Source organism: Garra rufa, chromosome 21, assembly GCF_049309525.1.
Source record: "Garra rufa chromosome 21, GarRuf1.0, whole genome shotgun sequence".
Taxonomy (NCBI): domain Eukaryota; kingdom Metazoa; phylum Chordata; class Actinopteri; order Cypriniformes; family Cyprinidae; genus Garra; species Garra rufa.
The window spans coordinates 28017319-28043251 of record NC_133381.1 but is presented as its reverse complement, the minus strand read 5'-3'; the positions used below and the strand labels follow the sequence as shown (position 1 = coordinate 28043251).

Below are 25933 nucleotides of genomic sequence, written 5' to 3'. Positions count from 1 at the left end.
ATTCGAAAACAGGATAAATGAGCATAACTCAGTGGAGTACAAGCAGGTATGCGCAAAAAAGAATGTAGTTTGCACAGAATTAGAATGGGCTTGAATAGAATAGAATAGAATAGAATAGAATAGAACAGAACAGAACAGAATAGAATAGATAATCATAGTATAACGTAGGCAAGAACAATGTACAAAATTAAATTTAACAAAGTACAGTGGAGTAGAGCAGAATTAAATAGAACAGACAAGAATAGAACAAAACTGATAACATAAATGAGCACAGCTCAGTGGAGCACAAGCAGGTATGCATAAAAACATAGTAAAGTACAGTTGCACAGAATTAGAATGGGCTTGAATAGAATTCAATAGAATAGAATAGAATAGAATAGAATAGAAAACAGCATAAATCAGCACAGCTCAGTGGAGCACAAGCAGGTATGTGTAAAAACAGTAAAGTACAGTTGCACAGAATTAGAATGGGCTTGAATAGAATTCAGTAGAATAGAATAGAATAGAATAGAATAGAATACGGCATAAATGAGCACAGCTCAGTGGAGCACAAGCAGGTATGCATAAAAAAACATAGTAAAGTACAGTTGCACAGAATTAGAATGGGCTTGAATAGAATTCAGTAGAATAGAATAGAATAGAATAGAAAACAGCATAAATGAGCACAGCTCAGTAGAGTACAAGCAGGTATGCACAAAAAAATGTAGTAAAGTACAGTTGCACAGAATTATAATGGCTTGGAATTAAATAAAGTTCAGTAGAACAGAACAGAACAGAATAGAATAGAATGTAGGATGAGAGTAGAGGCAGGGTTGTGGGTTTAGATTCTGTTCCTCACAGAATGTACAGAACTGCAGCATTCAGAACGCATCAATGTCATGTGCCAGTGCTTTATCCAGACACTCTCTCTCTCTCTAATGCTTCCCCTCCCTCTGCCTTGTGTTTCTTTCTCACAGCCTCACAGTTCCCCCTCCACACACACACTCAGATGAAAGAGAGGGGGTCTCTCTTTTATCATCCATCCACAGGCATCAGAGACCGGGAGTGATGAAATGATGCAGTGGTGTGTGTGTGTGTGTGTGTGTGTTTCTCCACAGCTCACAGTGAATGTAAACAGTTTTTCGCAGAGGGCTACAGTCCTGTGTGTCATAGTGTCTTCTCCTGCACTAAATTATATGATTGCGCCATGTGATTATGATAAACAAACTCAGCCTGCAGGAGTATGTAAAGAGTGAGGAGCATGTGTCCACGGCTAATTACACACCCCTTACAAAAACACACACACTCACACATTGCTGAAGTCACTGTGAGAATAAGCTCTAAAACACTCTAACATATTACACACTACTAAATATATTAAACCAAGTCTATTCCTTCAGCACCCCCCGCAATTTGCAAATTTGACGTTTTCAAAATGATCCTATATTGGACTGAGCAAACTAAGACACTATCATACCACATTCTAAGCATTATTGCTGCCAGAAAATATTAAATGTTGCTCGTTCTTTGCTCTTCCCCAAACTTTGCAAAGCTGATGTAGTTTGTATATATAAAAGTGTGGGAAAAATACTAGATCATGGTGTTTTTAACATCTCATGGAGTAAATTTAGTTTCACATTCAAAATGTTTTTTTAGCATTAAAAAACATGACTTTTATCATGTGATTCTTATTTCTCAACTCCAGGCAACTGTATATTGATGAACTCTTTATTTCTATTAAATGTATAGAAAGAAAAAAGAAAGAAAATTAAGAATATGGAGTAATGATGCTGAAAATTCAGATTTGCATCAAAATGATACATTACATTGTAAATTACATTCAAATAGAAAACAGTTATTCTAAATTGTAATACATTTTCAGAATATTACTGTTTTTAATGTATTTTGTAATCAAATAAATGCAGACTTGGTGAGCATTACAGATAAAAAAATATTTAAAATATTTAAAACCCTACATCGTAATGCTATTTTCCAATAGTGTTTCCTCTGGAAAGCTACATTTAAATCACCACTTTTGCCATGTGGTGAATATAAATCTCATTATTCAACAAGTTTTATCACTTTTTTTTATTGCCATAGGATGAAATGGTCATTTCAATTAAACAGACTGTCTGGGACATACGTTCCTGAAGGCACTCTCACAAACGCTAACCGGCGCTACAAACACAGACTAATTAAACTAGTAATGACTGGGAAATGTCATCATACATCACACTTTTATGAGGAGGTCTGAGAAAGCAACGACACAAATCACATCTTCGGCAAAAAATGTAACACCTAGAGCAAGAGAGAGAAACTGAACGTGGGGGGTTATTAAATATGGTGGTGTTGACAGTAAATAAAAGTCACTATTGGTTCTTCTGCATAAACTGTGAAGTGAAGGGACATATGAAAAGGCTAAATGAATTATTTCACGCTGTCAGTGCAGTCATATATATGAGCATATCTTCGCTTTTATTTATTATATTTAAGGTTCTTATATTGATATTTTATGTCTACGTAGATCAACAGCTCACAGAATTGACCTAGGAGGAAAACTTCTCTCTAAACTCTCTACATTTTAACAAAACTTTTTCATATGCAGTAGGCTATAATTTTATCACACTGTGATATAATGAATGTTAATCATACATAGTTACACAAATGCAACAACAAAACACCCACACACATATCTGTGTAATAATAACGTGCACACACACACCTCGAATGGTTGGAGCTCCTCCTTTTCTGTGTAGAACTCCAGCTGTCTGTCAGAGATGAACTCCACCACTGTCCAGCCTCCTACGCATGACTGACCAATCAGAGGCCGGAATTTCTGTAAAACAAATATCACAACCAGTCAGTCTCATCAGTTCATCAGAAGACAAAGTCATTACAAACTTTTCAAGACCAGACAGACTTGAACTCATGTGAGTGTTCATTTATAACATTATTGATAAAAAAGGTTAAAGGAGAAGTTCTCTTCCGGAACAAACATTTACAGATAATTTACTCACCGCCTTGTTATCCAAGATGTTCATGTCTTTCTTTCTTCACTCATAGAGAAATTATGTTTTTGAGGAAAACATTTCAGTATTTCTCTCCATATTGTGGACTCCAAAATTCAGTTTCAATGCAACTTTAAAGGTCTCTAAATGATCCCAGCCGAGGAATAAGGGTCTTATCTAGAGAAACGATTGGTCATTTTCTTTAATAAATTTATATTTGTACACTTTTTAACCTCAAATGCTCATCTTGTCTGGCTGTACTCTGTGTATTCCAGTTCAAGACAGTTAGGGTAGATCAAAAAAACTTCCATCTCATTTTCTTCTCCAACTTCAAAATCGTACTACATCGCTTTTTTTACCGTTTTTTGTAAAGGGTGTTTGATCTTCTTTTACTTCTGCAGCGATGTAGGACGAGTTTGAAGTTACCTACCCTAACTGTCTTTGAACTGGAATACACAGAGTACACGCAGACCTAGACAAGACAAGCATTTGAGGTTAAAAAGTATATAAATTGTCATTTTTTAGAAAATAACTAATCGTTTCACTAGATAAGAGCCTTCTTCCTCGGCTGGGATTGTTTAGAGCCCTTTGAAGCTGCATTAAAACTGCATTTTGGAAGTTCAAACTCACGGGCACCATAGAAGTCCACTATATAAAGAGAAATCCTGAAATTTTTTTCTCAAAAATCATAATTTCTTTACTGAAGAAAAAAAGACATGAACATCTTGAATGACAAGGGGGTGAGTAAATTATCTGTTAATTTTTGTTCTGGAAGTGAACTTCTCCTTTGAAGAGTACTCTTTACAAACCTCATAAATGACTCATTTTTACAAAAATAGGATTATATGATATTTCAAGAAAGATTTTGGCCTTGACACAGTCTTGAGTATTCTGCAGGCCTGAAATATTCCCTACAGAATTTCCCATTTCACCTGTTTTACTGGACTTTTTGGTTAAGTAATAGTTTATTATTATTATTATTATTATTATTAAGATTTTTTTTTTGTTTTACTTTTTTGTTTCTTTAATGATTTTTTTTTTCTTGAGAACAAAAAAGTACAAACTAAATCCGCTTATTAGAAAGGTTTCTAAAGGATCAAATAACTTTAAGTAAATTAATGGCTGCTGAAAATTATACATTACATTTATTTCCAATAAAAAATGCACCCTTTTTAAGGATAAGAGATTTCTTTTAAATACATTTAAAAATCTTTCCACACCACACTGATATCAGTTGAATCACCATGACTCAAGCAACTTGAACTGAATTTTAAATCAGAAATTAACAACCAAAACAGAAATTAAGGTTTCACTTTATTTAACCCCTTTAACACATTCTACTGACTATAAGTAGCATTGCACCTACATATTCACTAACTCTCAATAGAGTGTTAGTTGAGTATTAGTAGAGTGGAAGGGTTAGGTTTAGATCAAGTTGATATATACATGTGCAAAGTTACTTATAGTCAGTAGAATGTCTGTGGGGAAACCATCACAATAAAGAGTTAGTAGACAATAAGCAGACAGTCTACTAATACTCTAATGAGAGTTAGTTGACAAGTAGGTGCAACGTTACTTATTGTCAACAGAATGTCCAAAAGGGACTCAAAATAAAGTCACTCAAACACAATCAACACAAAACATTGTCACTATGCCCTATGCAGTGGTTAGCTGATGAATTACATCCAATACATACAGTAAGCCTCGCGAAAGTCGAACCCTGCACTCTGTTAGACTGACCAATGTGCGTGTGTGAGCAAATATCTTATAACAATACAGTTAATCTTTCATTGATCAAGTCATATTCTTTATGCATGGTTTCTATTTATATAAATACTAGGCCAGCACACTCAAAGTTTCCATGTTTGGCTGCCTGCTTCGTGTGTGTGTGTGTATATGTGTGTGTGCTCATGTAAGTCGATGTGAATTATGCAACACAACAATTTTCATGTGTCTGAGGTATCCTGAAGTGAAACCCAATCTACATGCGGCCACAGTGTTATGGGATGTGCATACGTGTGTGGGTCAGGTTTGACCAACATTGTGGGGACCAAATGTCCAGCCAGAACGCAAAACGACTTTATAAACATAATAAATAACGCCCTAATAAAAATGGTCGGTTAAAAAAAAAAGGTTGAGGTTAGGTTTACGTCTAAAAGAATAAAAAATATCATTACCTCGGTGTAAAAACAACAGAAATGAATGGAAAGTCCCCAGCGACATAGAAAAACAAATATGTGTGTGCTTTTGCAGTGGCCTGCTGCATGTGATGACTTGTGAGGAGCCAAACATCAGTCATCCAAAACCTCAATTCACAAGTACTATGTGCCAGTCTGACTATGTATGTGTGTGCGTGACTCATAAACCATGAGCTGGAGGGTAAGGGGACAAACAGAACGCGTGTGAGCTATTTTTAGACACTCTACTGTGTGCAGTGCACTCACATACACTGCCGCACACACCGCACACAGTTACACACTTTCACCGCACTGTGGTTTGAGACTCTGTTCTGTCAGTGAGGCAGACAGAGAGAAAGGACAAACAGTCAGGACAAATATTCATTTGCAGAAACAGCTTATCGACTTCACTACGACATAAATCTAGGCACAGTAAACACATTTAATGCACGCACACACTAACAGATGAACTAATACAATCCTGCAACTAAATATTAATGTACGGGCTAATTTAAAATACTATACATTAAAGAATCCAAGGTGAAGTGATCAATCATGCTGATATTTGGCCAGTTTGTGATTACTGCCATCATTGGTCATGTGGTAGTATGGTAGTAAAAAAAAGTGGCAACATTTATAATGTTATAAAAGATTTCTGAAGGAACAGGGGGCCGAAAATTCAGCTTTACCATCACAGGAATAAATACAATTTTAAAATATATTAAAACTGAAAAAAAGTTTTCTAATAAACCACAAATTATTGAATGGTAATGTATTTTAAGTAAATATCTAATCTGTGTCAAATAAATGTTAATTTCAGCAATTTTAAGGGTCTCATTTCCTATCATTATTTTAAATATAAGCATATATTGCCAGTATATTGTCCTTCATCCATCCTCCACTGCAGATATATCCGCTTGGCTATTAAAAATCCATATAAAGTATTCACTAATGAAAATCATTACTGTATTGTGTAAGGTGTCCATGCAAGAGTAAACCAACGTCTGGAGTGTGATAGCACAAAGGCTGCGGCTTGCCATAAAACGAAGTCCAATCTTAGTCTAATCATAAACTTAAATGAGATCCAATCCAACTTCAGTTCATGCATGTCTGTTTAATAACTCATAAACCATTTCTTATCATGCTGAGAACTTTCCAATGATTTCTATTGTTTTAAAGTGAGCCACTGATACGTTCCTCTAACAAGTATGTGTGAAGACCGCAAATGTGTGTAGAACTTTTGATTAGAGGTCGACCGATATTGGTTTTACCGATACCGATAGTTAGGTTGGACCACACTGGCCGATACCGATTAATTAACTGATAGTTTTTGAAAATGGATACTGAAAGGCAACTAAAATAGTGCTCTACTATTTTTAAAAAGTACTAAACCATACTTTGTAAATTAATTAAAATATAAATTATATATTGATCATTAAAGTTATTTCATAGTTCATTTATGTTAACAAAATAAACTTCAGAATTTAACAATATATCAGTAAATGTTGAAATTAACAACACTTCTATTCTACAGTTTTCATCAATCTTAGTTGATGTTACAAATGGGCTCATTGTAAAGGGGTCGGAATCTTTACATTTTAACAACATGTAAAATTGCAGTTTCTATGGTTTTTGTTTATATTTGGAATCTCTGTATGTCAGTACTGCCATCTTAAAATTAAGATTCAATTTAATTACATTTAATATCAAATTTATTTCATGCAAAATTTACTTAATTTTTTTATTATATAAGCAGGCTACTTTTTAAAACAATAGACAGTGACAGACAGTGCCTGCTTTAACAGGCTTCAATGAATGCACAGATCTATTTCGATATATCAGATGTTTTGTCCTGCTCTGACATAGATAACTGACTGTATGTACTGTACATCAGTTTCGTATAAAAGTATTTGAAAGGGCAAGTGCATTTAACCGCATCCGCATCCGCAATCAAGCACACACTGTCAAGAAATGCGTACTTGTCTCATAGCGCAAATTCTGTGCGATGAAGCCCACCTCGTCTCTAGCGCGCACACGTGCCATATGAGGAGAAAAACACAAGCGCATTGAAGAGAGGATTGCGATGCATCGGAGAATCCATTTTCCACCCACCCTTAATGAAACCAGGCAAAAGTGCAGCGCTGCGTCGCGCGGACAACTCGCAGGTATCACAAACACACTGGACGCGTCGCGTGTAGTTCAAGGGGAAGTCTAAAACAGTTTATTTAATCACCAAACAGGCAAATGTTTACTTAAAGAATGATCAAAAAAGCGCAAAGATTAGTTTAAACAACAGATCAAACGAAAAGAGAAGGAGCGATATATATTTTTGTAGCCATTTAAGAATTTTTTTTCTGTTTTACATTGTTGAAATATTATTTGTTTGTGTTGTGTTTCAGTTCAATCTGTTTATTATGAAAGAAGTTTGTGTAATATGTAAATGTCATAAATGACGTGGTATTGGACGGCAATACGCTGGGAGAATTGGAGAGGGTCAGAAACAATTTTTTGACCATTTCGTATGTTTTTATTTGTGGAAAATCCCTTCTTAAACGAATTTCGTTTGTATCATTTTTATCTTAATTTTTAATACATATTTTTTGTTGATCAGTTATTAAAATAAAATAAGAACGAGGAAAACTGGCATTGTGAAATAAAGTGCGTAACTACCATGCTTCCGCGGCCTGAAGAAGAGGCTAAAACATAAATTGTAGCTCTATATGAAGCATACAGACTTTATTAGAGCTATAGAAATACAAAAGTTTCACTTAAAATGCACAATACTCAATTCCTCAATCGTCTTTATGAACGATTTCTGTCGGCTAAATGAACACAGTTTGCTTTCTCAAGTCTTTAAATCTGTAACTTTGCTGGCTAAGAATATGACCAGCTTGATATAAACTAATGCAAATATATGGTAACAATCCTGACATTAAGCATTGGTGTTGGACTTAACCTTTCATACTCTATGACAGCAGAGCGGAGCGTGAGCCTTTCAGCAAAGAACGCAACCCGGCAAAACTATCGGCATGGATTTTTGCCGATAACCGATAGTTCCGCAAATCAACTATTGGTACCGATTAATCGGCAAAACCGATACATCGGTCGACCTCTACTTTTGATGACCTGATAGCCCCATTAAAAAACACAGAGTTGTAAAAAAGCCAGTAACATTTTTATTAGCTTTATTTACTTTATTTTGAATACTCTGTACTTAAATGTATTTTCAGTATAGTCCTTATGTAACAGACAACACAAATGAATTGTGGTTAAGTGATAAAAATCACTTAATGTTTTACTACCAAGTTACAGTCAAACACTTATGTAAGTGAGGATAGCAAAATAAACTGTCACATATTATACCCAAATATTCTTCATACAGTGGACTACCAGTAAAAGTAATTTGGGACCAAAAATTATTCAGACACTTTGACCTGACTATGTTCTTGTCATATTTTATTACCATTTACTAAACTATAGTGAATAAACTGTGAGAAGCGTTGAAGGTGTCTGTATAAATTTAGGTTTGACTGTATATGTATCTAATTAATTGAAGTTATACTAGAAAATGTATCTCAAAATGAAATAAATGTTGCCTAATTGTGGAATAAAGTTGCAGTTGTGATCTATAAATAATAATACTTTACAATAAAGTTCATTAGTTAAAAGTTAACGTCAACTAAGAATGAACAATACTTCTACAGCATTTATTAATCATAGTTAATGTTAATTTCAGCATTACCTAATGCAATATTATTACAAGTTGCGTTTTGTTAAAAATAGATCATGTACGTTGAACTAACATGAACAAACATTAATAAAGAGGTAACAATATCAATATCTCAAGATACGATAATATCTCAATATGAAGTCCACGATACAATATTTATTGCGATGTTTAAAAAAAAAAAAAGACAAATGAAGTCTTCTATTTTAAAGATTTTTCTATCTAATGCACTTTAAGAGTTCAAAATAAGGAGCTCCAAACCATGTTCTTAACAAAGAAAACTTAGGTCAAAAAAAAAAAAGAAAGTGAATTGTCTTGTACCTGAATTTTAAAGGCTACTCAACTCTCTTTTAATTTGTGGTATACTGTCTCAGTCTAAATTACATTCACACTGGTTTTAGGAAGCCAAATATATTAAAATAATAGATTCTAAATATTAATAAGAGAAAAAAAACTAACATTTTATATTATTGTTATTCTTATGAGAGTACTGTAAAATGTTTTTGCTTTACACTACAGTAGAGAAATTACAATACTTCTTTCCTAATTTCTACACTTGAAAGAGATTATTTGAATTTGGACTGCAGTAACGTTAAAAGCTGTCAGCAATTCATACAGCACTTTTAAGCTTTTGTTTTGACAGAAATGGCAGTAGAGCTTTTATGTTGATGGAAAACTTCAGACTTACAAAAACGTGTCTCACTCACTGATCAGTGGTCACACTACAAATCTAGTGAAATGCCTTACTCATCTGCCACAAAAATAAAGCAGAAGTGGTGGCTGTTAAATTCTCCCAAACACGTGCTAAACTCACAGCACATGCAATAATTCATTACATGCATTCACTGTAAACCGAGCCGTTCTGAGACGTGGAAAACACCAGATCACGAGCTGATCGCCTGAACAAAGACTTGATGAAGGAACTAAGCCATATTGTGCTTTAGGTTTTAGTTCATTTGACAGAACTTTAAAGATCTTTTATGTTGAAATACGAAGTTTAAATATATTTTAAAACTACACTTTTTTGCCCAGAAGACCTTCACTCCATAAAATAACGGTGCTTTAAAGGGTTCTTCAAGCGATTCCATAGAAGAACCATTTTGGGTTCCACAAAGATTCATTCAGTCAAAGGTTCTTTAAAGAACCATCTCTTTCTTACCTTTTTATAATCTGAAGAGCCTTCTGTCGCACAAAGAACCTTTTGTGAAACTGAAAGGTTCTTCAGATGTTAAAGGTTCTTTATGGAACCATTTAGACAAAAAAGGTTCTTCTATGGCATTGTGAAGCACCTTTATTTTTAAGAGTGTACCGTTTCATAACGCCATGTGCTCACAATGAAACTGAGACAGTTTTGCTATCATGATACTACAATATTGATAATACTGTTAATAAATAGTGCAATAATTTTTATTTTTGGGTGAACTATGCCTCGATGTCTTACAAGAAATAAAGCTACAGCTGCAAGAAATAAACTCAGAATTACAAGGAAAAGGTCAATATTTTGAGCTATAAAGTCAAGATTTTAGAGAATTAGGTTACTACTTTATTTTTGTAACTTTAAAAAGGCATTTTTCTCATGAGAACCATTTACTGGTTCCCACAATGTAGGCGATTTCATGCTTTACAGCCCTTGTGGTGACATTCGATCACCACAGCATAGACCAAACCTGAACCACACGCATCGGATTCCATACAAGATCAAAATCTGGATCACAAACGCACACGTGATCAAACTCTGGAAGCCTCTTTTACAGTGAACACACAAGCGCACACACACACAACTACTTTCCCCTCTCCCTCTGTCCTTTCATTTCTCTCTCTCGCAAACACAATCTAGGTCACACACCTGCTGAAGCATGGCCATACACCCTCACTCTTGGCAGAGCACACAGTGTTGCCATGGTTTTAGTGTGTGTGTGTGTGTGTGTGTGTGTGTGGAACATTAAGACTTCATTAAGCCTTTAAAGCTGCTTGAGTCTGTCTCTACACATGCTCTGAGGGACAGAGAGTGTTTTTGTGTGTGTGAGGGAATGCATGCGCGTCTATATTCGCATTCGAGACTGTTTATATTTTGCGTAAAGAAGGATGTGTGTATGTAATTAGAAACGTCTGCTCAGCACAAAGCCACATTTAGGAATACTTAATAAAATAGGTCAGAGTGCGCACACACACAAATACGCAGAGGGACAATCAAACACAAGCAGGAGTCACTGCTGATTGAATAAACAGAGATAAAACAGAAACAGTTAGACGGTAAATGTCATATCAGTCCACACCCAATGACAGAGAGAGAGAGAGAGACAGACAGAGAGAGAGACGCTGGGGGAATAACAGCAGTGTTAATCACTGACCCTTGGGCTATGACATACTGACACGTGTCTCGCCACAGTAGCTGCTCTTTAACCCATGCAGGATCAATTTCAGCTCGTCCCTTCTGTAAATAACATGCGTGTTTTCACTCTACTGTACTGAACTAATGCTTTTTTTTTTTTTTTTTTCAAACAACATGATTAAAAGGAGAACAAATGTAGACTTTTGAGAAGTCTAGTCAGATTTGACTTCTGAGAAAAGACCCAGGAAACTCACGTCTCTTCACAAGTTTCAGAAGAACAATGTCTCATACTGTGGTCACAAGCTAGACATTTCAACTTTCAGTATTTATCATCAAATCCTCCCAAAACTATATTATCTATGCTAGCCAACTGAATTTTCAAAAGCTACACATTTCCTTTATATTTCACCTAAAGAATTTGAAGAAAACGTTCTGAGACGAGTTTGATATTTAAATGAATCGCTGAGTTATGATCTGTGAGCAATATTGCCCTTTGGGGAAGAACTAGTGCTTAAGAGCTCCTAGATGTTTCACAGCAAGACAGAGAGTGTTTCTGAGTTGTCCTGCTCTGTTCTCTGCTCTCTCTTCGGGTAAACGTGACCTTTCGTGTCTGTTTTTCCCCTCTTGGCGGGACTGCTGTCGCAGAGCTTGTTCTGGAAGAAGAACTGCCTCTGCTTTGAATTTCTGATGAAGAGATTCAGCTAATACTTTCTTTTTAGTGCTTGACTGCATTCAAACTGCTCTGATTTAGTGCTGAAACCCCTCCAAATTCTCAAGCTGTCTTTCATGAGAAATCTTTCATAATGGAAAAATTTGATTCATGTTTTATACCTTTATTTTTCCAACAGTGGTTTTTACTGAAGAGCAAGAGTGGGTTTTTCCCTTATATTCACATTAACTTAAGTATTTACTGTTCATTTATGATGTGTCATTGCATTTTTTTTTTTTTAGTGAGAGGTTTTAATCTTTCATAGTTCGGGAGACTTTGAGTAAATGTTATCTCAGATGGATCCTTAGGAGAATTGAAAGCAGATTAAAATGTTGGCAAAGCAATAAAAGTTCTCCATTTGTTTATTCTCCATTTAACATCACTTCTGTCTATCACACTGTTAAATGGTTGAGATGCGTTACTTCAGTATTATTAAAGAGCAGGTCTATGGGTTTTAGAAAAATATCTCTTTTGCAGTTTGTAACGTAGCTATCCTCAATGTAAACAATCTGCAAAGTTGTTAATCAAAAAAGTGCATGATAAACAAAGATATTGTATCTCAAGAGTCGACTCAGAGCTGCCTTAACAAGTCTTCATATTTACAAATCTTTTGCCTGTTACCAATATACGTTACTATGTAACATATGGGTTTTCAAAAATATCTTTTTCGCAGTTTGTAACTTAAGCTATCCTTCAATGTAAACAGTCGGCAAAGTTGTTAATCAAAAAAGGGCATGATAAACACAGATTTGACTAAGAGACGACTCAAAGCCGCCTAACACATTGTCATATTTTTTGAATCTTTTGCCTGTTACCGATATACATCACTAGGTAACATATTAGCATAATCTCCATCTGCCAGCAAAATACAAAGTCTGACTTGCCCACAAACACTTCCTCTAGTTAGTGTTTACATAATATCGAGAAGACGCTGTGTTCTGTGCTGTGAAAGCAAGTTTGCTTTGTTTTCATTGCTGAAAGATGATGATGTGAAGAATCAGTGGTTAAAATGAATTTATTCCACAATAAATTCCACAATTCTAACCTTTTGTTGTGTGCTTGCCATTTTACAGAGGACATTTTACAACGTCCTGTTGAAAATTAAGTCATACCTTTTTTTTATTTGCACTAACAAGCATCTCCGAACCACAGCCTGTAAGTACGATTGATACAAAGAATCACTGTTCTTGTTTTGTGAAGCAGCTAAACTTCAGCTGTGGGCACGATTTTGCTTGCATAAGTGTTAAACAAAATGTTTATTATGTTATTATTTTAAAAACGGTCTGGAGCACTTTATTTTTGTTTTATGTAAAGGTGCATGCTTTGTCAATGGCAGCGCTCTCTAACTTGCTCAAGTACTCCTCTCTGTACCAAATCACAACAGGCTTGGCCAGCTGACCAATCAGAGCAGAGTACGCTTATGAAAGGGAGGGGTTTACAGAGCTTAAGCTCAGAAATGCTTGGAAGGAATGGCTTCAAAATCATTGACAAATGACTCTAATATTAAATGTATATTCTGAACCTGCTGTAGGGGACTCCAACACAATATTAGGACACTTAAAAAAATAAGACCTGCTCTTTAATATACTATTATGGTGTTCATATTTTAAATAGCTCTTATTATATTTTCAGTTTTCATTTTAATTTAGTTGAGAACTTCAGCCTGTTTTATTTCAGTTAGTTGCAAAGGCAACATTTCTAATTTTAGTTTTTTCAAGTTGTTTTTTTCCCCCATCTAATACTTTTATGTATTTCAGATTATTTCAATTCACAAACATTTGTATATACTTTAGTTTTAGTTACACTGCAAAGAATGCTTTTCTCACTTAGATTTTTTGTCTTATTTCCAGCCCAAAAATCTAAATATCTAAATCTAAAATCTAAATCTAATATCTAAAATGGAAAACAGGAAATGCATGAAATGGAAACATTTATGTTAAAATTGTACACGGTCCCTTTTGAAATAAACTCAATAATAATAATAATAATAATAAACAATTCTTAAATCAAGAAGGATTTTCTAGACAAGAAAAAAATATTTTCTTGTTTTCAATAAAAAAACAAGTAAAAATTAAGTGTGTTTTTGCTTGAAACAAGCAAAACAATCTGCCAATGGGCTACGAAAAATAATCTTGCTTTCTGTTTGAAAAGAAAATCCTTCTTGATTTAAGAATTTTTAGATATTTTGGCTGGAAACAAGACAAAAAAAATCCAAGTAAGAAAAGCATTTTTTTGCAGTGTAACAATAACAACACTCAATTTCTTCTTCTAAAATACTTAAATACTTAAGTATTTTACTGTAAATTTACCTCTTCAATTTAGAGATAGAGCAGCTTTTGTGTATTGCTTGATTGAAATGCATCAGCTCAGTTAAGCAGCTATCATAAATCAGTTTTTGTTGTGTTCATGTGGTTCACTGAGCTTCTGTCAGGTTGTTGAACTCACTTTAATGCACAATTAGAGCTTATATTGCTGCAGTGTGATAAGAATGACTATGATCTGATATTTCACATGACATGACCTTAGATTGCACGCTAGTTGACCTACCTTTGAGTTCAGCCGTTAAATGTACAGTCGTGGCCAAAAGTTCTGAGAATTACATAAATATTGGAAATTGGAAAAACTGCTGCATAAGTTTTTATAATAGCAATTTGCATATACTCCAGAATGTTATGAAGAGTGATCAGATGAATTGCATAGTCCTTCTTTGCCATGAAAATTAACTTAATCCTGAAAAAAACTTTCCACTGCATTTCATTGCTGTCATTAAAGGACCTGCTGAGATCATTTCAGTAATCGTCTTGTTAACTCAGGTGAGAATGTTGACGAGCACAAGGCTGAAGATCATTATGTCAGGCTGATTGAGTTAGAATGGCAGACTTGACATGTTAAAAGGAGGGTGATGCTTGAAATCATTGTTCTTCCATTGTTAACCATGGTGACCTGCAAAGAAACGCATGCAGCCATCATTGCATTGCATAAAAATGGCTTCACAGGCAAGGATATTGTGGCTACTAAGATTGCACCTAAATCAACAATTTATAGGATCATCAAGAACTTCAAGGAAAGAGGTTCAATTCTTGTTAAGAAGGCTTCAGGGCATCCAAGAAAGTCCAGTAAGCGCCAGGATCGTCTCCTAAAGAGGATTCAGCTGCGGGATCGGAGTGCCACCAGTGCAGAGCTTGCTCAGGAATGGCAGCAGGCAGGTGTGAGCGCATCTGTACACACAGTGAGGCCAAGACTTTTGGAAGATGGCCTGGTGTCAAGAAGGGCAGCAAAGAAGCCACTTCTCTCCAAAAAAAACATCAGGGACAGATTGATCTTCTGCAAAAAGTATGGCGAATGGACTGCTGAGGACTGGGGCAAAGTCATATTCTCCGATGAAGCCTCTTTCCGATTGTTTGGGGCATCTGGAAAAAGGCTTGTCCGGAGAAGAAAAGGTGAGCGCTAGCATCAGTCCTGTGTCATGCCAACAGTAAAGCATCCTGAGACCATTCATGTGTGGGGTTGCTTCTCATCCAAGGGAGTGGGCTCACTCACAATTTTGCCCAAAAACACAGCCATGAATAAAGAATGGTACCAAAACACTAGGGCTGCAACGATTCGTCGACGTTGTCGACAAAAATCGATAATAGAAATAGTCGACAATGAATTTCATTGTCGATGTTGTCGCCAGACAACCGAGTGAGGCATCTTTCTGCCGAGAGTCGCACATACGCAGCTTCTATGCTGAGCGATAACATACAGAAATGGCGGCGTCCAACGCAGCAGCTGCGCGTACCAAAACACGCCCGTTTCACACATACTCCGTCTGCAGTGCGTTTTTTTTTTTCCACACCCATGTTAACGGATTAGAACGTTCACAATGTACGGACTGCAAACGCGTTCTGTGTGAAAGCAAAACGAGTCTGTGCTTCTTCTGCACCGCATACGTAACGCACACGGACTGTAGACGCACTGCAGACTGAGTATGTATGAAACAGGAGTAAAGTTTGGGAGCATTTTAGCCTGCTACGGCGAATTAAAATATTACCTGCATGGTTTGTAAAGCAGTCCTTGCGCATCACGGCAGCACCTCTGTGATGCACGAACATTTAAAGAGAAAGCACGTCGGACAGTTGAATGAAACGGAGTTTGGCTGGCCTCGGTAAGATTTAAATAACATGGAAGCCAATACATTTTGTTTTGGATATACATTTTTGTTTACTGTTTTATTGCTGCTGATGGTTTACAGGAAGAAAATGTTTACTTGATTTTAATTTATTTTTTCTTATAAAACAAATGTGCCTGTCCATTAAAAAAATTATAGAGTTTCTTAATTTATGCATTTATGTCTGTACTGACCGAGCACTGTGCCTAATTGGTTTTAGACAGGGCATTTTTATTTACTTTTAGTATGAATTGGCCTATCAGCAGCAAAATATGCATCTTTTATTGAAGTACCCCCTTCTTTCTTGTGTTTACTATAATTTTCCACATAATTAAAGCAATCTCATGCTAAATTTGAGAAAAATTGAATAATTATCCGATTAGTCGACTAATCGTTTCAATAGTCGGTGACTAGTCGACTATTAAAATAGTCGTTAGTTGCAGCCCTACAAAACACCCTCCAACAGCAACTTCTTCCAACAATCCAACAACAGTTTGGTGAAGAACAATGCATTTTCCAGCACGATGGAGCACCGTGCCATAAGGCAAAAGTGATAACTAAGTGGCTCGGGGACCAAAACGTTGACATTTTGGGTCCATGGCCTGGAAACTCCCCAGATCTTAATCCCATTGAGAACTTGTGGACAATCCTCAAGAGGCGGGAGGACAAACAAAAACCCACTAATTCTGACAAACTCCAAGAAGTGATTATGGTAGAATGGGTTGCTATCAGTCAGGATTTGGCCCAGAAGTTGATTGAGAGCATGCCCAGTCGAATTGCAGAGGTCCTGAAAAAGAAGGGCCAACACTGCAAATACTGACTCTTTGCATAAATGTCATGTAATTGTCGATAAAAGCCTTTGAAACGTATGAAGTGATTGTAATTATATTTCAGTACATCACAGAAAGAACTGAAACAAAGATCTAAAAGCAGTTTAGCAGCAAACTTTGTGAAAACTAATATTTGTGTCATTCTCAAAACTTTTGGCCACGACTGTACAACTACATCTCCCTGACTGCAATTCATGGCACAGTGTATGTGTTGTAGGAATTTGTTTTATTGTTGCTTATAGTCACAGCATACAAGTTTCAATCAAGAAATAAAACCCCTAAAAAATGTTCAAGGAAACACAAATCTGACATCCTGGGAAATGTAGTGTAATGCGAGTGCTGATCCTCACACTTCGCTTCATGACAAATGCTTACACACAGAAAAACCAAAGCTTGTAGGCCTTAGAGATCTCCCAAAGTGCACAAAGACGGTTGGTGAGGTTTTCTTTCTCCTTCTCTCACTCTTTTGCTCTGTTTATGTGTGTGTGCATGTGTGTGTGTAAGAACCCTCTTTGTTTTGGCTCTCCAAGTGGCTGACACACAGCCAACAGCCAGACAGAGCCTCAGTGTGTGTGTGTGTGTGTGTGTGTGTGTGTGTGTGTGTGAGGGAGAGAAAGAGAGAGCTACAGTGAAACAGGGTAAGAGAGAAAGTGAATGTGTGTGTGTGTGTGTGTGTGTGTGTGTGTGTGTGTGTGTGTGTGTGTGTGTGTGTGTGTGTGTGTGTGTGTGTGTGTGGCGGGCAAATTTATGTCCAGCTGAGTGAGTAATAGTGAATGCACTTCCACAGAAATGACTCTCTCTCCTACACACACACACACACGCAGATCTGCGGTAAATATGTACACATAAAAAACAAATGTGCCAGCCATAAATAGAAAATACAAACACACATCATTCATGACCTTTGCTCTGCTGTACACACAAGCAAAACTAACACACACACACTGGACTTGTGGTAATGTACACACTAAAACAAATTTGCCAGTCATAAACAGAACTTTGTATATGAACTTTTCTGCTGCGTGCGCACACTCACACTGGCTCTCTGCTGTGGATCTAGGTCATATTTGTCTCTCTAGACACCAGTTAAACCCCCACACACACACACACACACACACACACAAACAAACACACATTGCCTATTACCTACACAAGCACCAAATTACTAGCTTAACTGATGTTGCTAATGGCAACTTGGACAGACGTTCACAACTACAGTCTTGTGTTCTTGTTTCCTGTTTTCGTTAATGTCAGGGACAAAGTAGGAAAGAGGGACAGAGAAAGAGAAAGACACTTTCAATTTAATGATCAAATGAGTTAGCAATTCAGAGACATCATCTCTCTCTCCCCCTTTCAAATACACATACACACAAACGCACAGACATACACACACCCACATAGTAATGGAGTCACTTCCTGACTGAGTCACACAAATGATTAGTCATTTGGCAGCAAGAACTGCATGTGTATGTGTGTGCTGATATGAAAAATTGTGCTACAGTAAGAGATGAAAATCATTAGAGGTTCGTTTTGCTAATGGACAGACTGATATGTCTGGCTGTGTCTCACAATGAGCGAGCAACATGGAGAGCATTTTGGGAATTATAAGTATTCATTTTTTTCACATTTTATGTTGATGTCTTATGTTAAACTGCTTTAAATTATGTTATTTTCCCACATCAATCTACACTTCATACACCATTATGACAAAGCAAAAACAGCACACTTTACTTTTGGGATGGTACTCTGCAGGTGATAAGCAGTGCCTTGTTTCTCACAGTCTGAGGGTCCTTTAGATGCTTTTTTGCAAATGCCAAGTGTGTTCAGATGTTGTCTTCACTGAGGAGAGGATTAAATCTTGCTACACTGCCATAAAATCCAGATTGGTGAATCTGTAGGTTTCTCCTATCTCCATATATGATCATGGAGCTCAACTAAAGTGACCATTAGGTTCTTGGTCACCACACTAGCCAAGGCCCTTCTCCATCAATTGCTCAGTTTGGCCAGGAAGCCAGCTCTAGGAAATGTCTTGGTTGTTTCAAACATCTTCCATTAAGGGTAATAGAGACTACATGCTTCTGTGAACCTTCAATGCAGCAGAATTTTTTCTAAACTCTTCCCAAGGAAGAGGATTGATGCAATCCTGTTTCAGAGCTCTACAGGCAAGTTTTTTTTTTTTTTACCTCAGGGCTTGGTTTTTGCTCTGATATGCATTTTCTTTTTTAAAGATTAATTTTTTGGGCATTTTTGTCAAAGTGGGAGAGAGATGGGGGGGGGGGGGGGGGTCGGGATCGGGAAAGGTCCTCGAGTCAGGATTCGAACATGCAGGGGTATGATTATTTTCGCAAGGCACTGTACATTTGACCATTCAATTGCACTTATGATGCCCAGAATTGCTTAATCAAACACTCAAAATGAACTTTCGAATGTACACAGAATGAATAAAGTGCCTAATCATACATATTAATGTTCAAAATCCAAGGTTTGCACAAACTGGCACCCAAAAATGCTGCATCAAACATACAAATATTTAAATCCAACGCATGAATGAAACTATGATTCTCAAGAATGTTAATTATAACTTAAGGATGTTCAGATGCATCCAAAAATGCTGACCAAAGCATTCAAATATTTTGGTGCAGTATAAACGTTCAAACAAACAAAAAACATCCAAAAATGCTGAATCAAATATATGAACATACAAAGATGCTAAACAGAACATTCAAAACTTTAAACTGCAGATTCAAATGCATAATGATACCTTAAAATCCTCACTCAAACATATGAAATTACAAATCCAATATTCAAATGACCCATGATTCCCCAAAATGCAAAACCAAACATAAGAAAGCACAAATCCAATATTCAAATAAACATATGAGGCCCAAAACACTGATTTGAGCATATGAACATCCAAACATTTAAATTAATCTTTGATTCCCCAAAATGCCAAAAAAAAAAATATATATATATAACAAATTACAAATCCGAAAGTTCAAATGAACATATGATGCTGATTTGAACATATGGACATACAAATAACGTTTAAAAGAACCTGTAATGGCCAAAATGTCCAAACCAAACATTTGTGATTTCTCAAAATGCTGTATCAAACATAAGGAAGCACAAATTCAATGTTCAAACAAACATATGAGGACTGAAAACTCTGATTTGAACATATGAACATCCAAATCCAACATTAAATTACAAATCCGAAATTAACTCGTTCAAATGAACATGAGGCCCAAAAACACTGATTTCAACATATAACGTCCAAATCCAACATTTAAATGAACCTATTATTCCCCAACGTGCTGAATCAAATATAAAAAAATACAAATCTGAAAGTTAAAAAAAAACATACGAGGGCCAAAAACACTGATTTGAGCATATGAACATCCAAATTTAACATTTAAATGAACCTATTATTCCCCAACATGCTGAATCAAATATAAGAAATTACAAATCAGAAAGTTCAAGTAAACATATGAAGCCCAAAAACACTGATTTGGACATAGTAACGTCCACATCTAACATTAAAATTAGGGATGCACCGATCCTTATCGGCCGATCACTTGCGCGTTTTGTCAGTAAAGCCGGTTCTGTAATCAGCGGTAAATGCCATCAGGTGCGTGATTTCACGTTGAGCCGTATATACTACACACAGCCGTTGTTCACTGACGAGCTGCGCACATTCACACTGATAATGAACATTGATTTGCGCAGCTCGTCGGTAAACAGCGGCTGTGTGTAGTATATACGGCTCAACGTGAAATCACGCACCTGATGGCATTTACCGCTGATTACAGAACCGGCTTTACTGACAAAACGCGCAAGCATGATCGGCCGATAAGGATCGGTGCATCCCTAATTAAAATGAACCTATGATTCCCCAAAATGATGGATCAAACATAAGGAAGCACAAATCCAACATTCAAATGAACATATGAGGCCCAAAAACACTGATTTGAGCATATGAACATCCAAATCCAACATTTAAATGAATATTTGATTCCCCAAAATGCCAAAAAAAAACCCACAAATATAAGAAATTACAAATCCGAAAGTTCAAATGAACATATGATGCTGATTTGAACATATGGACATACAAATAACGTTTAAAAGAACCTGTAATGGCCGAAAACACAGTCTGGGTAGGCAGCTCAATGACAGAGACAAGATTTGACCAGACACTTGTAAAAACACACACACAAACCGGTGCAGGACAGAACAGGACGTCCATGAAGGACGAACGTGGAAACATCAGCGTGCACCGATTTATCCAAATTTCATCAGATTCATTCCTGGAAACAAAGTGAATTCGGGTTGGTTCGTGAGGAAAGAGATTAATGTATCTGTGGCTTTCCTGAATCCGCTGTGATTCATTAAAACGACATTTGGGAAAAATGAGTGTGTGTGTGTGTGTGTGTGTGTGTGTGTGTGTGTGTGTGTGTGTGTGTGTGTGTGTGTGTGTGTGTGTGTGTGTGTGTGTGTGTGTGTGTGTGTGTGTGTGTGTGTGTGTGTGTGTGTGTGTGTGTGTGTGTGTGTGTGTGTGTGTGTGTGCGCGCGCGCGCGTGTGTGTGTGTGGTCCCCTCTCTTCCGAAATGATGACATCATTGGCGCTGACTGGAGCTCATCACACACCAAGGCTTATAATCTCTTAACCTGGATCCATTTAACCGCCTGCCATTACTGACAGCAGAATCATCAGAAAGAGAGACAGACAGAGCACGTGTGTGTGTGTGTCTAACACACAGCAGAGCACTGACACGTATGTAAACACTGAGTGTGTGTGTGCGAGACTGAGAATTAGTGAGTGAGAGAAGAGAGAGAGAAAGCACGAGCGCGTCTGGTGGTAGATGTCGACATGTGGTTAGACCGTTACAGGCACGGTGCCAAGAACAGGCGAGGGGGCGGGAGTCTCACTCACACACAAACACACACACACACACACACACACACACACACACACACACACACACACACACACACACACACACACACACACACACACACACACACACACACTCGCTCGCTAAATATAGAGCACTGCCGAGGATTCAATCTCACACATACAAGTTGTGAGACGAGTACAAATGCATAGACAAACAAGCATGAGATGAAAGGGATACCAACATATAGGCCCCTATGCTTGCTACAATGAGAAGTCATTAATGCAGCATTAATGATCTATGCAGGTGCGGTTACGGACATTTTTTTTATATTGTGTAGCAATGCATGAAGCACAATTCACACAGAAGTTACTTTCAAACTAAGAAGCTTTCTGTTGGTCAGCGGATCTGTGTGGTCAATTTGAACATGAGCAAAATCACAGATTTTTACTGAAATTACTGGAATTTGCGTATGAAATACACAACTGTAAATCTGTAAATGTGACCAGAAATTGATGCATGTCTCAGAGCAAGAGTGGTGGTAAATCTCCATTTTGCAGCACATTATTTAAAAATAAATATATTTTATTTTTAATTACATGTTTTATGAATTCTTTTGATAACCATGCTTTCTAAAAAACTAAAATGGAATAAAAAAAAGGACTTCTTATGGCCCTATGATTGTTAGAATGTTAATAAATTATTAAATTGTTTAATGAATTCATGAATTATGAATTTTATAAATTTATGATTTAACCAGATTCAAACTCAACACTGACTACTGTCTGTGATTATTAAACTGCAAAAAGAAATATGTCTGAATTTGAGATCTCTATGTCTCAGAGTAAGAGCAGTGGAGTTTTGTTTACTGGGGTAAATCTCCAAAAAGAAATTTTAATAATTAAATCATTAAAAATAAAATAAAATAAAATAAAAATGTATTTTTAATTTAATTATAAGTTTTATGAATTATTTTGATAACCACAGTTTCTAAAAAAAATGAAACGCAATTGGAAAAAAAAGACTTCATAGCGTTCTATTATTGTTAAATTGTTAATAAATTATTCAATTGTTAAAGTTTTCTGAATTCATGAATTAATCAGATTTAAACTGTGACACTGACTGTGTCTGTGGTTATTAAACTGCAAAAAGAAATATGACGTCTGAATTTTCTGCATGCCTTATAGGGCCCTATTACTGTTTAAAAGTTAATCAATTATTAAACTGTTAAAGTTTTATGAATTCAACTGATTAGACATGCATAATTACACCTACAAATCTAAAAAATATCTAATGAAAAACAGACAATTTGGGAAAAAAATAAAACACAGATGTGTTTGCTTTTTTGTGACCAACTGCATGTAATGAGTTGTGTGCGTGTAATAAAGTCGGAAACATTCTTATAGAAGGAAACCAAGACCGATGAGAGAGAGAGACCCCAAACCCCCAGAGGAAATAAATTTCCTAGGACACACAGAGCTGTGTGTGCGGTTGACCTGTTATTCTGTGGGGTCATGGAGTAATGTAAGCTCTGCAGCTGGTACATAAATATGACTTTGAGAGCAGAGTCCAAGGTAACTCGACACAAATCTACAGCTGCGTACAAACACACACACACACACACACACACACACACACACACACACACACACACACACACACACACACACACACACACCCCTAACTCTCTGTCTGAACTGCATTCAGACTGATGAAGTGTAGCGAGAGACGTCTCTCTCTGTTCTGTGCTCTGCTGGTCTCTGGCAAGGTAGAGAAGGAAAAAAAAAAAGGAAAAGACAAATGAAAATAAAGCATGTCTGCCTCTCTCTTTTTTGAAATGATGCCACTGCTGTGCAATGTCCCTTCGGAAATAAAGCACAACTGATGTCACGCTCTCATGTGAAATGAGCACATGTTCACGTACAGCAAATTATGAATTAGTAAATCAGATGCTGAATGTCCAGTCTGTTAAATCAATGCTATGTATGCAGACGCATGGCAGACTGTATGCTCTCTGGAGAATATGGTGTTAGTAATATATAATAATACAGAAAACAGAATTAGAAAAGAAGTATCTTAGTCATCAAGACAGCATTTATCTATTAAACACTTGATTCTTAATACTGTGTTGTTGCCTGAATGATCCACAGTTAAACTGACCGCTGTTTTTTTAGAAACATCATTCAGGTCCCACAAATTCTTTGGTTTTTCAGCATTTTTTTGTATATTTGAACCCTTTCTAACAATGACTGTATGGTTCTGAGATCCATCTTTTCACACTGAGGACAACTGAGGGATATGCAACTATTACAGAAGGTTTAAATGCTAACTGATGCTTCAGAAGAAAAAATTGTGCATTTAACCTTTTGCATTAAAAATCTTTGTGAATTTGAAGATCAGGGTAAATTTCACTTATTTTGTCTTCTGGGAAACATGTAAGTATCTTCTGTAGCTTCTGAAGGTCAGTACTTAATGAAAAAAAAAGATATTTAGGCAAAGTAAGAAAAATTTACACATCTTTATTCTGTTCAAAAGTTTACACCCCCCACTCTTAATGCATCGTTTTTCCTTCTGAAGCTATAGTATGCGTTTGAACCTTTTGTAATAGTTGTATACAAGTCCCTCAGTCATCCTCAGTGTGAAAAGATGGATCTCAAAATCATACAGTCATTGTTGGAAAGGGTTGAAATACACAAAAATGCTGAAAAACCAAAGAATTTGTGTTTTTAAACAGGCTTGTTTATTTTTCTTGTGAAATATATGTAAAAGTCTTTTATGTGAAATATCTTATTCAGGTCAGTACAAAAAAACAACAACATGCATTTTGTACGATCCATCTTATATTAATAAAATAATTACCATTTTGCAGATTCTGCAAGGTGTATGTAAACTTTTGACTTCGACTGTATATGTAATTGATTCCTGTAATGGAAAAAAATACATTTTCAGCATCATTACTCCAGTCTTTAGTGTCACAGGATTTTCCAGAACTTATTTTAATATTCTTATAATCAGTGTTGTAAACAGTTGTGCTGTATTTTTTTTTTTTTGCATTGTGATGTAGTTTATGATACAATAATAGTAAAAAAAAGTGCAGCCTGAAGAACAATGCCACATTTGTTTAGTAAAGGTTAGGCTTTATCGTTACAGGAGTCATTTTCATATAAAGGTACACTAGCATCAGCTAACAGTAAAATGAAACAGTAAAATGAAAATAGAGTAAAACAGAAGAAGCAATCTTAACTAACATTTTAAATGAACCTTAAGGAACGAATGCCACAAATGGGTAAACTGTGGCTTCTTTAAAGACTCTTAAACCAATGTTAAATTGCACTGACATGATTGCTGGGTATAAAATCAACTCTACACTCTGTCTCACCTCTCATTTCACATTTGTAAAAACACAGGTCTTTCTGTTTTCATAGTGTCAATAAAAAAGCCTGTAAAGGTCAAAATGTCTCTCAGCACTTACAAATATGTACAAATTCCCACACACGCACACAAATACACGCGCATGAAAGTACAAGCACATAATCTGTTCTTCCTCCTGCCGCGTTCACATTCTCACCCACACACACAAACACACACAAGTGCTGTGTTAATGGTCCGTCTGACAGTAACACACACATTGACTGGCTTTCATCCCATGAGTGAGCGTCTGTCTCTCCTCGTCTCTTCTAATCTCTCTTTCTCTCTCTAACAAGTACACTGACATACATGCTGTGTTAATTCTTGACAAAGAAGGTCGGATACTGATAGAGAAAAGAGGGCCAGGGAGATTATACCAGAAAGAGAGAGATAAAGGGAGAAAAAGATGGTGTGTGTGTGTATGTGTGCACGTGTGTGTAGGTCACTGTGATAGAGAACAGCTGCTGACTCAGTGATATTCTACAGTAGAGAAAGTCACAAGCAGATCTGTGTGTGTGTGAGAGAGAGAGAGAGAGAGAGAGAGAGAGAGAGAGAGAGAGAGAGAGAGAGAGAGAGAGAGAGAGAGAGAGAAACAGGAAACCAGAGTGTGTCTGTGGCTGTTTCAACCCACAGGAAAATTTATTGCTTAGAGGTTCTTTCTCAGTTATATTTACGTTTCCCCTAAAAGAACAAAGAACAAATAAGATTATTGTTGACAGAG

The 25933-nt window shown here is 36.4% G+C and overlaps 1 protein-coding gene across 1 annotated transcript in view; it reads right to left on the bottom strand.

Moving 5' to 3' along the window:
* Nucleotides 1-25933, bottom strand: part of jmjd1ca (jumonji domain containing 1Ca) — a 128679-nt gene that overhangs the window by 81867 nt on the left and 20879 nt on the right. Inside the window, exon 3 of the mRNA XM_073827005.1 lies at nucleotides 2702-2815. Coding sequence (XP_073683106.1) covers nucleotides 2702-2815 — 114 coding nt within the window. The remainder of the gene's footprint in view (nucleotides 1-2701; nucleotides 2816-25933) is intronic.